The sequence below is a fragment of the Lactuca virosa genome, chromosome 6, assembly GCF_052849685.1.
Source record: "Lactuca virosa cultivar CGN04683 chromosome 6, Lactuca_virosa_CGN04683_v6, whole genome shotgun sequence".
In the NCBI taxonomy this organism is placed as follows: domain Eukaryota; kingdom Viridiplantae; phylum Streptophyta; class Magnoliopsida; order Asterales; family Asteraceae; genus Lactuca; species Lactuca virosa.
The window spans coordinates 55,772,710-55,788,030 of record NC_136431.1 but is presented as its reverse complement, the minus strand read 5'-3'; the positions used below and the strand labels follow the sequence as shown (position 1 = coordinate 55,788,030).

The 15,321-nt window shown below is 39.7% G+C and overlaps 1 protein-coding gene and 1 long non-coding RNA gene across 3 annotated transcripts; both read left to right on the top strand.

Moving 5' to 3' along the window:
- Positions 1-5,661: 5,661 nt before the first annotated feature.
- Positions 5,662-12,176, top strand: LOC145122632 (uncharacterized). 2 transcript variants are annotated; one of them, XR_013714692.1, is made up of 4 exons: positions 5,662-5,677; positions 5,750-6,131; positions 11,893-11,964; positions 12,083-12,176. It is a non-coding gene; the product is annotated as an uncharacterized LOC145122632 (long non-coding RNA). The 2 variants fall into 2 exon arrangements; XR_013714691.1 differs by lacking the exon at positions 5,662-5,677 and having other exon boundaries at positions 5,745-6,131.
- A 249-nt stretch (positions 12,177-12,425) lies between these two features.
- LOC145122775 (uncharacterized) lies at positions 12,426-13,818 on the top strand. The gene is made up of 8 exons (XM_079058346.1): positions 12,426-12,498; positions 12,593-12,720; positions 12,831-12,887; positions 12,973-13,155; positions 13,254-13,344; positions 13,447-13,532; positions 13,615-13,681; positions 13,750-13,818. Exons 2-5 carry the CDS (start codon positions 12,595-12,597, stop codon positions 13,287-13,289), a joined length of 402 nt encoding a protein of 133 aa, XP_078914472.1. The 5' UTR covers positions 12,426-12,498; positions 12,593-12,594; the 3' UTR covers positions 13,290-13,344; positions 13,447-13,532; positions 13,615-13,681; positions 13,750-13,818.
- The last annotated feature ends 1,503 nt before the right edge of the window (positions 13,819-15,321 follow it).

Genomic DNA, 15,321 nt, shown 5'->3' with positions numbered 1-15,321 from the left:
CAAGGCCGGCCCATTTTATGATATGTGGTACACTAGATGTAGTAGAGATATATGGTATGATAGTTAACTTTATGCTAAGTGGTATGCTAGTGATTATGTGATATTTGCATGGAAGACCCCGGGGGAGCCTATGGCAGTTGGATATAAGACCATGTGGGGGAGCCCATGGCATTCCTAGGTGACGGCCATGGGGGAAGCCCATGGCATGATGGTGTAAGACCCTGGGAGGAGCCCACATCATCCTTATATGTTTATGTATGAGTTATATAGTATGATAGATACTTCTGTGATATATGATATGCTAGTTGATTTTTATGTTATTACATGGAAGACCCCGGGGGGAGCCCGTGGCAGTTGGATATAAGACCATGTGGGGGAGCCCATGGCATTCTTAGGTAAAGAACATGGGGAAAGCCCATGACATGAAGGTATAAGAGCCTGGGGGTAGCCCACGGCGTCCTTATATGTTAGTATGCATGGTTTATGTGATATGTGTAGCTTTTACAGCTAATATGATATGTGTTATGTGGATTGTGTGTGCGGTGTGCTCTGGGGGACTCACTAAGCATTAGCTTACAGTTTGTGGATTTGTTTCAGGTACATCTGAGCCCAAGGGCAAGGGTAAGGCTTGATGGCGCGGCGTGCACTCTCTCAAGCATTTTTATGGGACACTCTGATATTTGGAAATAATGTTTTCTTGGTTATGAATTTGAAAACAATTGTATTGAGATTTTATGGTTTATAGTAAGGTGTTTTGACTATTTAAAAATGAAAAAATTTCTTTGAAAAATTGGGTCGTTACAAGTTGGTATCAGAGCCTTGGTTTGAGAGATTCAGGCACACTCTCGGGTGTGTCAGGACTCAAACTAAGGAAATGGTAAAATTGTTTTCAAAAATAAAATAAAAGTTAAAACTTTTAAAGGATGGAAAAGATGAGAGTGCAACGCGCGTGATCCGCTGAGCCAAGTAAGTAGTTCGCCAATATGATTAGCCATGTTATACTGATAATTGAACTATGATAATCGTATGGATTTTGCTATGTGTATGCTTTTAAAATTATATACGGTTAGGAGCTTATAGCCTTAGAATGATTGGTTTGACCTTATTTCCTGTTCCTTGTTTGGTTGTGGTCCTAGGGTAGAATCTCTTATTCGAAAGTCTATTTGATCCTTTTCTGTGTATAATTTGCATGCATAAAGGCAACCTGTTATGATTGGTCTGATTGATGTGGGTAGAGCAAATCTTAGGACAGCCTGGGATTTGGGTTATGCGCTAGTTTCTGGGATATGATTTATTTTGGGACGAATTGGAGTTATCAGGTAGAGCTTTGGGGAAGGTACATGTAGGTGTGGAAGGTAGTATTGGGCCCGTACTACTAAAAGCACAGGACCTGTACCCGAACCAATGCTAGATCTGACAGCTCTAAGGAGGACCGGTGTGGGAAGATCCCCTATATAGATATCCCGATTATTATGGTTTATGACATTTCAGTTCAGCATGGTGGTGACGCGATTTGGGACAGGGGGATCAGGATCAAGATCAGGATCTGGATCCGGATCGGGCAGCGGTACTGAGCCCATTGATGAGAGGCTGCGCGAGATCAATGCAGCCGAGGTTACGAAGGGCATCCTTGACGTTACCCCAGTGATCTTTGGGATGGTCAAGGAGGGGATGATGGAGATTATGGAGGAGAGGCTCGGGTCATTCAGAGCCGAGATTGCTGCGGGGTAGATCGGGGCCCAAACTCTCTCATTTCGGGAGTTCAAGGCGTGTGGAGCGCTAGAGTTTTTCGGGGTCAAGGACCCTATCGTGAGCTGACGCTGGGTGGCGGATATCGAGAATGCCCAGCACACGAGTTCTTGCCCGGATGCGGCAAAGGTGGGTTTCGCTTCATGCATGTTGAGAGACAGAGCCCGAGACTGGTGGGGCGAGGTGACTAGTCAGGTGGGAGCAGCCGGTGTGGCTGAGATGATATGGGCCAAGTTTGTTCAGCGATATGATTTGGAGTTTGCACCAACTATTGAGGTGAAACGGATGGTGAGGGAGTTCCAGGAGCTCCATCAGACCACCGAGACTGTGGCAGAGATCACCGCCAAGTTTCGGGAGCGAGCATTGTTGATCCCACAATATGCTACCGATGAGGATATGCGGAGGACGAGATATCATTCCATGCGGAGGGATGATATCCGGGAATTTGTGTGCTTTACAGGGTGCAAGAACCTGAATGAGATGGTAGAGAAGGCCCGTGAGAGGGATATGGAGTTGGACTTCCTCACCAAGCGGAAGCCAGAGCAGGCACAGGCAGCGGTGGGTCAGGCTAAAAAGCTTAAGACCTCAGACACTTCTAGCAGGGGCCAGCAGGGCCGGAGCCGGTGTGCAGGTGCGGTAAATCGCACAGTGGGGCTTGTCGGACAGTAGGTTCAGGATGTTACGCATGTGGCCAACAGGGTCAGTTGAGCAGGGATTTCCCCAAGAAGGGCTTGATATGTTTCCACTGCAACCAGAATGGCCATAAAAAGGCCGATTATCCGAGGTTGCAGGGAGGGGGAGGAGCAGTGGTGGCGCCCGCTCCCACCATGGTGAGGATTACTGATGGCCGCCCTGCTAAGGCGGATGCTCCAGCGGTGAAGAGCACACATTTCAGCTGACTACCGAGGAGACTCGGGCAGCGCCAGACGCTGTGGCTGGTACGTGTTTATTCTTCTCTGCTCTACGTTTATTTGTATTCCTTATGTGTACATTGTGCTTGTATAGGGACCTTTTTGGTCATCGGCATGTCGACTCATGTTTCGTTTGATTCGAGAGCCACCCGATCGTTTGTATCTCTTACGCTTAGCAAGAAGTTTCGGGATGCGCCCGGAACTTTGGATTCCCCGCTCGAGGTGGAGATTGCAGATGACCGCACTGTGAGTGTTGTGAGGGTGTATCAGGGTTATGTCCTGAATATGCTTGGAGAGAGGTTTCGTGTTGATCTTGTCCTGATACCGTTGCGAGGGCTGAAGGTGATTGTCGGGATGGACTGGTTAGGGGCCAATGGGGCCATGATCGATTGCGAGCGCCAGTTAGTGAGGTTTCGAACCCCAAGTGGGGGAGAATTGGTTATACATGGTGAGAGGGCCTTGCAGGGGCCAACCCTCTGTTAGGCTGCGAGGGTAAGGAGATTTCTGCAGCAGGGATGTACGGAATTTCTGGCTTATATCTCGGATACGAGGGTTGAGACCACGGCAGATGTGGGCAGTGTGCCGGTTGTAAAAGAATTTCGGGATGTCTTTCCCGAAGAGTTACCAGGAGTGCCTCCGGAGAGGCAGGTAGAGTTTCACATTGATTTGGTGGCGGGTGCCATCCCAATAGTGAAGGCACCATACTGGCTAGCACCGCTCGAAATGCAGGAGCTATCTACGCAGCTTCAGGAGCTGCTAGACCGAGGGTTCATTCGTCTGAGCAGTTCCCCATGGGGAGCTCCAATCCTGTTCATGAAAAAGAAGGATGGATCACACAGTATGTGCATTGATTATCGAGAGCTGAACAAACTAATGGTGAAGAACCGTTATCCATTACCGAGGATCGATGATTTGTTCAATCAGCTGCAGGGTGCGTCTTGGTTTTCCAAGATTGATCTTCGGTCGGGATACCATCAGATGAGGATTTGAGATGAGGACATACCGAAGACAGCTTTGAGGACTCGGTATGGGCATTATGCGTTTGTGGTGATGCCATTTGGGCTCACCAATACCCCAGCAGTGTTCATGGATCTCATGAATAGGGTGTGTAGACCGATGCTGGAGCGGTCGGTGATTGTTTTTATTGATGATATCTTGGTCTATTCTAAGACCAAGGAGCAGCATGAGCAGCATCTGAGGGAGGTATTGGAGACCCTGAGGGTGGAGAGGTTGTATGCCAAGTTCTCTAAGTGTGATTTCTAGCTGCGGGAGGTACAATTTTTGGGGCATATCATCAACCAGGAGGGCATTTCGGTTGATCCAGCCAAGGTTGAGGCAGTGATGCGGTGGGAAGTATTGAAGAGTTCTTCCGAGATCCGTAGCTTCTTGGGTTTAGCGGGCTATTATTAGAGATTTATCCAGGATTTCTCCAAGATTGTTGTGCCATTGACCCACCTAACCAAGAAGAATGTGACATTTCGGTGGGGCACGGATCAACAGTTGGCTTTTGAGACCCTAAGACGGAGGTTATGCGAGGCTCCGATTCTAGTGCTACCTGAGGGGTTAGATGATTTGGTAGTGTACTGTGACACATCCACTACTAGAAAACAGCCCTTTAATGACGTGCAAACAATGACACGCGCTGGTAGAGGACACGCATTTGTGCGCGCCCTAAAAGTTAGTGTCAGTTTTCCAAAATTTTAAGGATAGAGGACACGCATTTATGTGTGCCCTAAAATTAGTGTCCAACAAAAAAAATTACAAACACGGAGGGCGCTTTATCTCAAATGTGTGTCCTCTACACATGTCACTTTATAATTTTTACCAAACACGCGTTTTTATCACAAAATTGCAGGTACTATTAATTCTAGGGCTTTTTTTTGTAGAACACTCAGAACACATGATCATTCAAAACCAATTTCTGTTCCACATGAGAGCTTTGCAATCGACGACCTGATTAACCTCGCATAACCTCGCTGAAACCTGTGTCTCACCTCACCTCGCCGGTGACCACGACCTCACCTTTCCTCGCATGTGACTACGACTCCCTAATGATTTGGTGTTGTACTCGGTAGTAGCAAGGGGAAAAAGCGAAATCCCAAATTTTTTGAAAACCCTGTCTCGTTCTCTTTTGCCTTTGTTCTCCATATTTTGTCTGAACATTTCCATATCACCCAGTTCAAACACGATTTAGGTTTCAAATTCAAGCAAAAGGATGGGAAAATTAACGGTTGACTTTCACGATAATCCCTGGTCTATCTCTTCCAACTTTTCCCCGATTCCATCTTTATCACTCCTCACAAAAATCTCCATCGATCGTGTTAGGTTTTCTCCACCAAGTAGTCCTCTCGAAGATTCTATGTTAATATCGGCTTATCTGTTCACACACCATGACTTGCCTCTCTTCTTCTCTACATATCTAAATAACGAAATCTACAGGTACGATTTACTCCATTGCTAACTGGAATTCCTTCAACTTCTTTTGATTTTACTCATTTTGCATCTCTATTATTTTTTATTTCATGGTTCTGTAAGTTAGGGTTTGATTATGTTGGGAATTTTTCATGCTCAGGGAATATTCCAGATGTTATGTAGCTTAACTGTTATGCAAAGGTTTGTGTTCTTTTGTTCTTTCTCCTAATTCCCAACTTCAATTGATTTCTTATTATGAACATAAAGGTTAGATGTCTACTTCAATTTTATTAAAGGGTACATATATCTTTATTATGTGTATTTTAAGATACCCTTTTCCTATAACAGATTATATCTCATGTATTGGATATGGTACCTATGTCTTTGGGTATTAAGTTGGCTGCCCTGGCTTCTAGAAAAGAACTCATAGATCTGGAAAAGAGGTTGAGTGCAAATTTAAGTACTTACACAGTGATACTTTATTTGAGGAATGCCTCAGATTCCTGAAGTAGGTGGAGTTTGGTTTTCATGAATCTTCCAATCGGTTGCATAGCCCTGGTAACATTTGGACTATTTATGTAGAGACAAATTCTGTGTTCTTTAAGGTGTGTGTACATTTTCAATTTCAATCATTTGGGGCCCACACAACACTGTTGTTATAACCCTTGTTTTTGTAGGTTCTTCAATCGCATACAGGCTTGCTTACTTCTAACCAACTTATTAAAGAAATGGAAAGATTATATCTGAAGTCTCCAAACAACAGTCTCATTATAGAGTACATATCATTAAACTTTTTAATGTTGTTTGTCAGGGAGACTATTCATAGCTGATGCGAACAACAGTCTCATTAGATATTTGGATCTGAACAAAGAAGATGCATAAGTTGTTACACTTGAGCTAAAAGGAGTTCAGCCTCCTGTACGAAAATCAAGATCTCCAATTCGCCTTAGAAAACGAAATTCAGCTGACACACAAACAATTGTAGTTGATGGTGGTTCTTCCAATGAGGGCAACTTAAGCCTTCAAATATTTGTGCTTGAAGGTTATCATTTCTCAAAGGTTCTCTCTCTCTCTCTTTCTCTCTCTCTGATAGGTGTTGTTTTTTTGACTTAATAGTCACTATTGATGTACTATATATACAATTGAATTTCATTTCCTCATAAAACAAAAAGCTTACTTTATGTACTTGATAGAAAATTGAATTTATTGTGTAAGTGATGAAAAACACATCATTCATATGATCAGCTAAAATTGATCTTTACTAGATGAAAGTTTATAAGAGGAAAGTATAAAGTTGTCGACTGTAGTTGGCTATTGTGGAAAAGTTGCCTCCAAAATTAGCAAGTGGCAAATAGTTCAGGGGTTATTTCAGTAACTTATCATTTACTATTCATAGTTTGACTATGAATAGTAATATATATGTGAATTGAATGAAGAATTGGACGGTGTATATATGTGGTCAAAGTAAGGCGCCTAAAAACAATTGTCCGCCTACAATTTTGACGGCTTTTTTCTTTCCTTTTCATATGTTCTCTTTTGGCTATAAATAGCCTAAGCCAGAAGGCTTGAAATAATAACCCACGAACCAAATCAAATATATATATATATATACATATATATATATATATATATATATATATATATATATATATATATATATTGATACACCACCGTATATTTTAGCTCTCCCACTCTATTTGTACTCTCTTTCATAATCCCTGTAAACACTGCAAATTATAGTGAATTGTTTCTCGGCTTCCTCCGCCTGTGGTTTTTTTCCCGATTTGGGTTTCCACGTAAATTCCTGTGTCTCTATTCTATTTATTTTATTCGTATTTCGTTGTGATTATTACGCTTTGATAATTTTTGATCCCATTCCGCATTGAGCTAATATTATTTAAGTCAATTTGGATCCGTCGTATTTTACAACTATTGGTATCAGAGCATCCGGGTTGTGATATTAGCTCGTTGGGATCATTTTATCAAGTAATTAATCATGTCTTCGGTAAAATACGATATTCCACTACTGGATCGTAACACCCGATTTCCGTTGTGGCAAGTAAAGATGAGAGACATTCTCATTCAGATGGATTTACACAAGGCGCTATTGGGCTTCAATAAGATGCCCGATACATGGACCGAAGAAGAAAAGGAGATGAAAGATCTGAAGGCTTTATCCCATATTCGTTTGCACTTGTCAAATGATGTTTTGCAAGATGTTCTAAAAGAAACGTCAGCGGCTTCTTTATGGCTAAAGTTGGAACAACTGTTGATGACCAAGAGCTTACCAAACAAGTTGCATTTGAAGCAACGGTTGTTCAATCTCAAGATGATTGAAGGAGGCTCTTTAACTGAACATATATCCACATTTAAAGAGTTAGTAAATAACTTAGAGAATATGGATGTTCAGTATGAAGATGAAGACTTGGCTCTATTCTTACTATCGTCGTTGCCAGAATCCTATAGCCATTTTCGTGATACTATTATCTATAGCCGTGACACTCTAGTTTTAGATGAAGTCTATATAGCTTTGGATTCAAAAGAGAAGATGAAGCATATTACTGGTGGTGGTTCAAGTGATGCTAAAGCCGAAGGTTTGAATGCCAGAGGAAGAACAACAGAGAGAAGTAGAACTTCTCAATCTTCCAACAGAACCAGATCCAAGTCAAAAGGCAAACGAAAGTTTTGCAACTATTGTCACAAGAAGGGACATGTGCTTGAAGAATGCTTCAAGTTGAAGAACAAAGAAAAAGAGAAGACGACAGCAAATGGTAAACAAGCTAGCACTTCGGGTGAAGCCGATCTAGCTGAGGTCGAAGGTATTGGAGAACTTTTGACAGTTTATTCAGATAAACTGGATTCCACTGGTGATTGGATACTCGAATCTGGTTGTACTTTTCATATGTGTCACAACAAAATTTGGTTTTACACATTTGAAAAGGTTAACCAGGGCTATGTGTTGATGGGTAACAATACTACATGTCCAGTTCTTGGACATGGTTCAGTCAGGATCCGTATGTTTGACGGAGTTATTCGAACCATGGGGGATGTTAGATATGTTCCTGACCTCAGAAGAAACTTGTTATCTCTCAGTTCCTTTGACAAAAAGGGATATGAGTTTGCTGGTAAAGGTGGAGTTCTCAGGGTATTCAAAGACGGTTCCGACAAACTGAGAGCCGAACGAAAAACCTCAGATCTTTACTTTCTTGACGGGCAAACAATTTCGAGTGATGCTGCTGTTGTGTCAAAGTCTCTTTCTGATCCAGATCAGTCCCGTCTTTGGCACCTTCGACTCGGCCATATGAGTTTTCAAGGCATGTCAGAATTGAGTCGAAGAGGTTTACTTGGTCAACAAAAGATTGTTGATTTGGATTTCTGTGAAGACTGTGTATATGGCAAGGCAAAACGAGTAAGGTTTGCAAGTGGTATCCATACAACGAAAGGACCACTTGATTATGTTCACTCGGATTTGTGGGGACCGGCTCGAGTTGCTTCAAAAGGTGGAGCTATTTATATGCTCACTATTATTGATGATTTCTCCAGGAAGGTGTGGTCTTTCTTCTTAAAACATAAAGGAGACGTTTTCTCTACCTTCAGAAATTGGAAAGTTCAGGTTGAAAAGCAATCAGGTCTGGTGGTAAAGTATCTTCGTACGAATAATGGACTTGAGTTTTGCTCATAAGAGTTTAATGTCTATTGTCAAAAGGAAGGCATTACTCGACATCGCACAGTAGTCCATTCACCTCAACAAAATGGTGTAGCTGAAAGAATGAATCGCACCATTATGGAGAAGGTACGGTGTATGCTTTCTAATTCCAAATTGCCAAAGTCTTTTTGGGTGGAGGCTGCTTCGATTGCTTGCTATGTTATCAACCGATCACCGTCACGAGCAATCGAGAAGAAAACTCCGTTTGAGTTATGGTCCGGTAAACCTGCCAATTATTCAGATTTAAAACCATTCGGATGTCCAGCGTATGCACGAGTTGACAATGGGAAGCTAGAACCAAGAGCAATCAAATGCGTTTTTCTTGGGTACAATCAAGGTGTAAAGGGTTACAAGTTATGGAGCTTTGATTTGAAGAAAATTATCATCTCAAGAGATGTTACTTTTGATGAGTCTGCTATAATTCAACCAGTTGCTGACTCTTCTAAAAGAACAGATGCATCAGATGTATCATCCGAAGCAAATAAAAAGAATGCTCAAATGGAGGTGGAGCTTCCTACTTCACCTACCACTAATCAGAGTACAAATCAGCATCAAGATTCTTCTTCGTCGGATGAGCATGTTGTTGGTGAAGATTCAACACTTTCACAACCACAAGCTACTACTCCAAGCATTGCAAGAGATAGACCGAGAAGACAGATTATTCCTCCGAAGAGGTATGCTGAATCTGATTTGGTTGCCTATGCTTTTATTGTTGCTAATAATATTGAGTCTGCAACGGAGCCTGCAAATTATGACGAGGCTATCAAATCTGAAGACTCAAATGATTGGATGCTCGCTATGCAAAATGAGATGGAATCCTTGCAGCGAAACAGTACTTGGAATTTAGTTCCTATTCCGAAAGGGAAGAGACCAGTTAAATGCAAGTGGGTCTACAAGCTCAAGGAACCTGTCAACCCAAATGATAAACCAAGATACAAAGCTCGGTTAGTAGCTAAAGGCTACAGTCAGATTCCTGGTATTGATTACACTGACATTTATTCCCCAGTTGTCAAACATACTTCCATTCGTGTGTTGTTGGGGTTGGTTGCTTCTAACGATTTTGAGTTAGAACAACTTGATGTCACTACAGCTTTCCTAAATGGTGAGCTTGAGGAAGAGATTTTTATGCAACAACCTGAAGGTTTTGTAGTTCCTGGAAAGGAGAACTACGTATGCAAGTTGAACAAATCTCTTTATGGCCTCAAGCAGTCTCCTAGACAATGGTACAAGAGGTTCGATTCTTTCATGACCAGTCACAAATTCAGCAGGTGCACCTATGATAGTTGCGTTTATTTCAAGAAAGGTGACAATGGTTCAAAGATCTACTTACTCTTGTATGTGGATGACATGTTGATTGTAGCAAAAGATATGAAGGAGATTCAGAAGTTAAAAGACCAGTTGAAAGCTGAATTTGAAATGAAGGACTTAGGAGCTGCCAAAAAGATTTTAGGTATGGAAATTATTCGTGACAGGAAGTCTAGGATCTTGCATCTTTCTCAGAAAAGTTATATTGAGAAAGTCCTAAGACGCTTCAGTATGCACGAAGCAAAGTCTGTCAACACACCTTTTGCAGCTCATTTCAAGCTATCATCCGCTTTGAGTCCTACTAATGAGACTGATATGGCTTACATGGCACGTGTTCCATACTCTAGTGCTGTTGGATCTTTGATGTATGCTATGATCTGCACGCGCCCCTGATTTGGCTTATGCTGTTAGCATGGTTAGTAGATACATGGCGAACCCGGGGAAAGAACACTGGAAAGCAGTACAGTGGATTTTTCGTTATTTACGCGGGTATGTGTTTACTCTAAATGGTTGTGCTGTTAGTTGGAAAGCCCAGTTACAGTCTACAGTTGCCCTGTCTTCTACCGAGGCAGAGTACATGGCGATTACAGAAGCAGTTAAGGAAGATATCTGGTCGAAGGGGTTATTTGGAGAACTCAATGATAGAATAAAGGTGACCACAGTTTTTTGTGACAACCAAAGTGCTATCTTCTTGAGTAAAGATCAAATGTTTCATGACCGAACAAAGCATATTGATATTCGTTATCATTTTGTGCGGGATATCATTGAAAAAGGTGATTGTGTTGTGAACAAGATTCATACAGATTATAATCCCGCTGATATGTTCACTAAAAGTCTTCCTATAGCCAAGTTCAAATTATGTTTGGACATGGTGGGTGTTTCTGATCGCAGTTGAGCCTGAAGGCTCGTGGTGGAGGAAGTATTATTTATTTTTCGGAAACAATTTTTTCTCTATATAAAATTTGCAGGTTCTTATGGAAGTTTTAGAGTTTGATGAGCTATATGTTTTGACTAATCGTAAAGCATGACTTGCTTAATTTTGACGTCAAGGTGGAGATTGTGGAAAAGTTGCCTCCAAAATTAGCAAGTGGCAAATAGTTCAGGGGTTATTTCAGTAACTTATCATTTACTATTCATAGTTTGACTATGAATAGTAATATATATGTGAATTGAATGAAGAATTGGACGGTGTATATATGTGGTCAAAGTAAGGCGCCTAAAAACAATTGTCCGCCTACAATTTTGACGACTTTTTTCTTTCCTTTTCATATGTTCTCTTTTGGCTATAAATAGCCTAAGCCAGAAGGCTTGAAATAATAACCCAAGAACCAAATCAAATATATATATATATATATATATATATATATATATATATATATATATATATATATATATATATATATATATATTTTGATACACCACCGTATATTTTAGCTCTCCCACTCTATTTGTAATCTCTTTCATAATCCCTGTAAACACTGCAAATTATAGTGAATTGTTTCTCGGCTTCCTCCGCCTGTGGTTTTTTTCCCGATTTGGGTTTCCACGTAAATTCCTGTGTCTCTATTCTATTTATTTTATTCGTATTTCGTTGTGATTATTACGCTTTGATAATTTTTGATCCCATTCCGCATTGAGCTAATATTATTTAAGTCAATTTGGATCCGTCGTATTTTACAACAGCTATCTATCAGTAGTAATAAATAAAGAACCACAAATGATATAAACTTTTCTTAGATAAGCTGTGAAAAATCAATTGTGATTTACATTTACTTTTGGGTGGATCTAAGATCAATGTCTCTGCTTCAGGTTTTACCTTCTTTGAGAGAGAAACATGGTGAATTCATGCTCAGAGAGCTTGTGGTTGGCTTGCAGGAACAGGTAAATTTTTAAAAAATTGAACTTTCACAATTTTCTTTTTAAATTAACTATTTAATAATAATAATAATAATAATAATAATAATAATAGTAATAAAATTGATTGTGGTCTGGTTTCCAGGTTTTTGTTAGAAAAGTGATTGAGCTGCATGACAAGTACATGGCTTATGTAAATGACTGTTTTATGAACCACATCCTATTTCATAATGTTTGTATATTTGCATTATTAATTCACTGAATTATAACTTGTTATTTACTATTTTATCCTTTATATTGTTACTCTCTAGGCATTTTACCCATGGATTGACCAAGTTAATTCACTGCATTATTAATTCCCTTACGTGTTGGTACGAGGGATTTTACCCATGGATTGACCAAGTTAGTCATCTTTCATAATATTTGTAAATTGTAATTGCTTATTATCTATTATCTTAGTTTATGGAGTTCTTGATGTGTAAATTGACCAAGTTGCCCCTACATTAGTACCCCTTCTTAAATTCTACTTTCATGAAGAAGTTCGAAAAGCAGCTCTTTCAGGTTTCTATTGTTTATTGTCTATCCTGTTCACAATCAACATTACAAATTTTAATAAAAAAAAATACTTATTTATTTTTTTATTTTTATTTTTTAGCAATGCCTGAGCTTTTAAGGTCTGCTAAATTAGCTATAGAGAAAGGACTTGCACAGGGTCGTGATGGATCTTATATAAAACAACTTTCTGACTATATAGTTCCAGCTTTAGTTGAAGCTTTACATAAGGTGATTATTATTTTATTATACTATAAATAAATTAATTCCATTTATATCCTTTTAACTACTTTATATCGACTGTTTTTAGTTTTTTACAAACTTTACTTGATCTTTTTCAGGAGCCTGATACAGAAATTTGTGCAAATATGTTGGATGCTTTGAATGAATGTCTACAGGTTGGGTCAATAATCATTTTCTTTATTTTGTTTACACATTAGATTTATGATTTTTCCAATTTTGGACATTTGTTTTTTTTTTCAGATTTCTGGAAAAGTTTTAGATGAAAATCAAGTGAGAAGCATTGTTGATGAAATAAAACAGGTGATTACAGCAAGTTCAAGCAGAAAAAAAGAAAGAGCTGAAAGGACAAATGTTGAAGATTTTGATGCAGAAGGAGAGCTTCTTAAAGAAGAAAATGAGCAAGAAGAAGAAGTCTTTGACCAAGTTTGTTGACTTTTCTTTTTTCCCAACAAATAACCATTTTTTTTACTATTGACATGAATCTTATAAACCTCATCTTTTTGACTATTTTTCGTTAACAGGTTGGTGAAATTTTGGGAACTTTGGTGAACATTTAAAGCTTCATTTTTACCTTTCTTTGATGAGTTATCACCTTATATAATGCCCATGTGGGTAAGTATTGAGTATTCTAATCCAAATTTCATTTTTTATTTTCTTGTTTTGATTATACATTTTTCTAAAGCAATTAGATTTATTATTTTTAATGTTTTGAAGGGCAAGGATAAGACAACAGAAGAGAGACGAATTGCTATTTGCATCTTTGATGACATGGCAGAGCAGTGTCGCGAAGCGGCTTTAAAGTACATTACCTTGCATAATACTTACCATAATTACCTTTTTAACCTTCAGATTTCTTTTAATATTTTTTTAATTACAAACCAGATATTATGATACATATATCCCTTTCCTTCTTGACGCATGCAATGATGAGAATCCAGATATCCGACAGGTCAGAATTTGTGTATATAATTTCATATTTACGATTTTACCCTTGTTGACTTGTTGACTTTTTTTCAGGCAGCTGTATATGGACTTGGCGTGTGTGCAGAACATGGTGGCTCTGTAATTAAACCTCTTGTTGGAGGTAAATTAGATCTTGCAAATCCTCTCTCTTTCCATTCTATATTGACTTTTTATTGACTTGTTGACTTTTTTATTGACTTTTTCAAAGGTTCTTTCAAGGCTAAATTTTGTAATAAGACACCTAAATGCCCTCCAGCCTGATAATATAATGGCATACGATAATGCGGTTTCTGCTTTAGGAAAAGTATGTCAGTTTCATCGCGACTCTATCAATTCCGCTCATGTATTTCCGGTATTTGGGTACCCGTTGGTGGTGAACTCGGCTGTTTACAGGCTTGCATGGGTGGGGTGTGTGAGTTTTAGTATGGTAATCGGTAAAAGGTAAAAGGTAAAAGTGAGTCGGCATTATATCATATCATATTATCATATATGAGTGGCTGTTTGATCAATGTTTGTTGACAAAAATATATGAAATGTGTTACATCATCAGATGAGATGCATACTGATACGTGCATGTTAATAATACAGAGGATTGATGTTGATCAAATATTGCAGGAATTGCAAAACAATAGACATACACAGAGCTTGGACACCAAATTCTTTTGGCCCAAAGTGAGTAAGCTTCAACAAATATTAATTTTTGTTTTTGTTTTATATTTGGGACAATGTTATTATTGCTCACTGTAATGTAATCCTAGTGCTTCTATTTCAAGTAACATGCAATTTATGGTTTATTTATTTTTCAATAGGCATGATAAAAACTTACCTTCAGAGCATTAACAACAACAAACATATTAGCACCACCTTCCTTCATTTGTTGTATTTTAGATTTTAAGGCTTATGTATGCAAACTCGGGGACTTCAATAAACACTTGCTTACAACAATGTACACAAACTAAGGAAATAGGAAAAGACAGAACGGAAATAGGAAACGTTTCAGAGCTTCTTCAATCTTGTTGGTAAGGCCATTTATGTCTTTTCACAAATGTGTGTCGTCTTCTTTATGACAGGGCCTTCCTTGACACGCATTGCGTGTCGTAAGAGCGCGTCGTAAATGCGTGTTGTAAATTGACGACGCGCAAAAGCGCGTCGTCTCTCGTTATGACAGGGTCTTCCTTGACACGCATTTGCGCGTCGTCTGAGCGTTTTACGACGCGCAACGCGCGTCGTAAAAGGCTGTTTTTCTAGTATTGATCGATTTCAGGGTTAGGTGCGGTACTGATGCAGAGGGGGCATGTGATAGCTTACGCCTCGAGACAGTTGAAGCCTCATGAGGCAAATTACCCTACCCACGACCTGGAACTGGGGACACAGGTGTTTGCCCTCAAGATTTGGAGGCACTACTTGTATGGAGTACGGTGCACCATCTATACTGATCACAAGAGTTTGATGTATTTGATGGATCAGTAGAACCTCAACATGCGACAGAGGAGGTGGTTGGACGTACTGAAGGACTATGATTGTGAGATCCTATATCATCCAGGGAAGGCCAACGTGGTGGTCGATGCTTTGATCCGCAAGGCGGCAGGTTCCCCGATCGGGAACGTATGTTTGAGGATGACAATG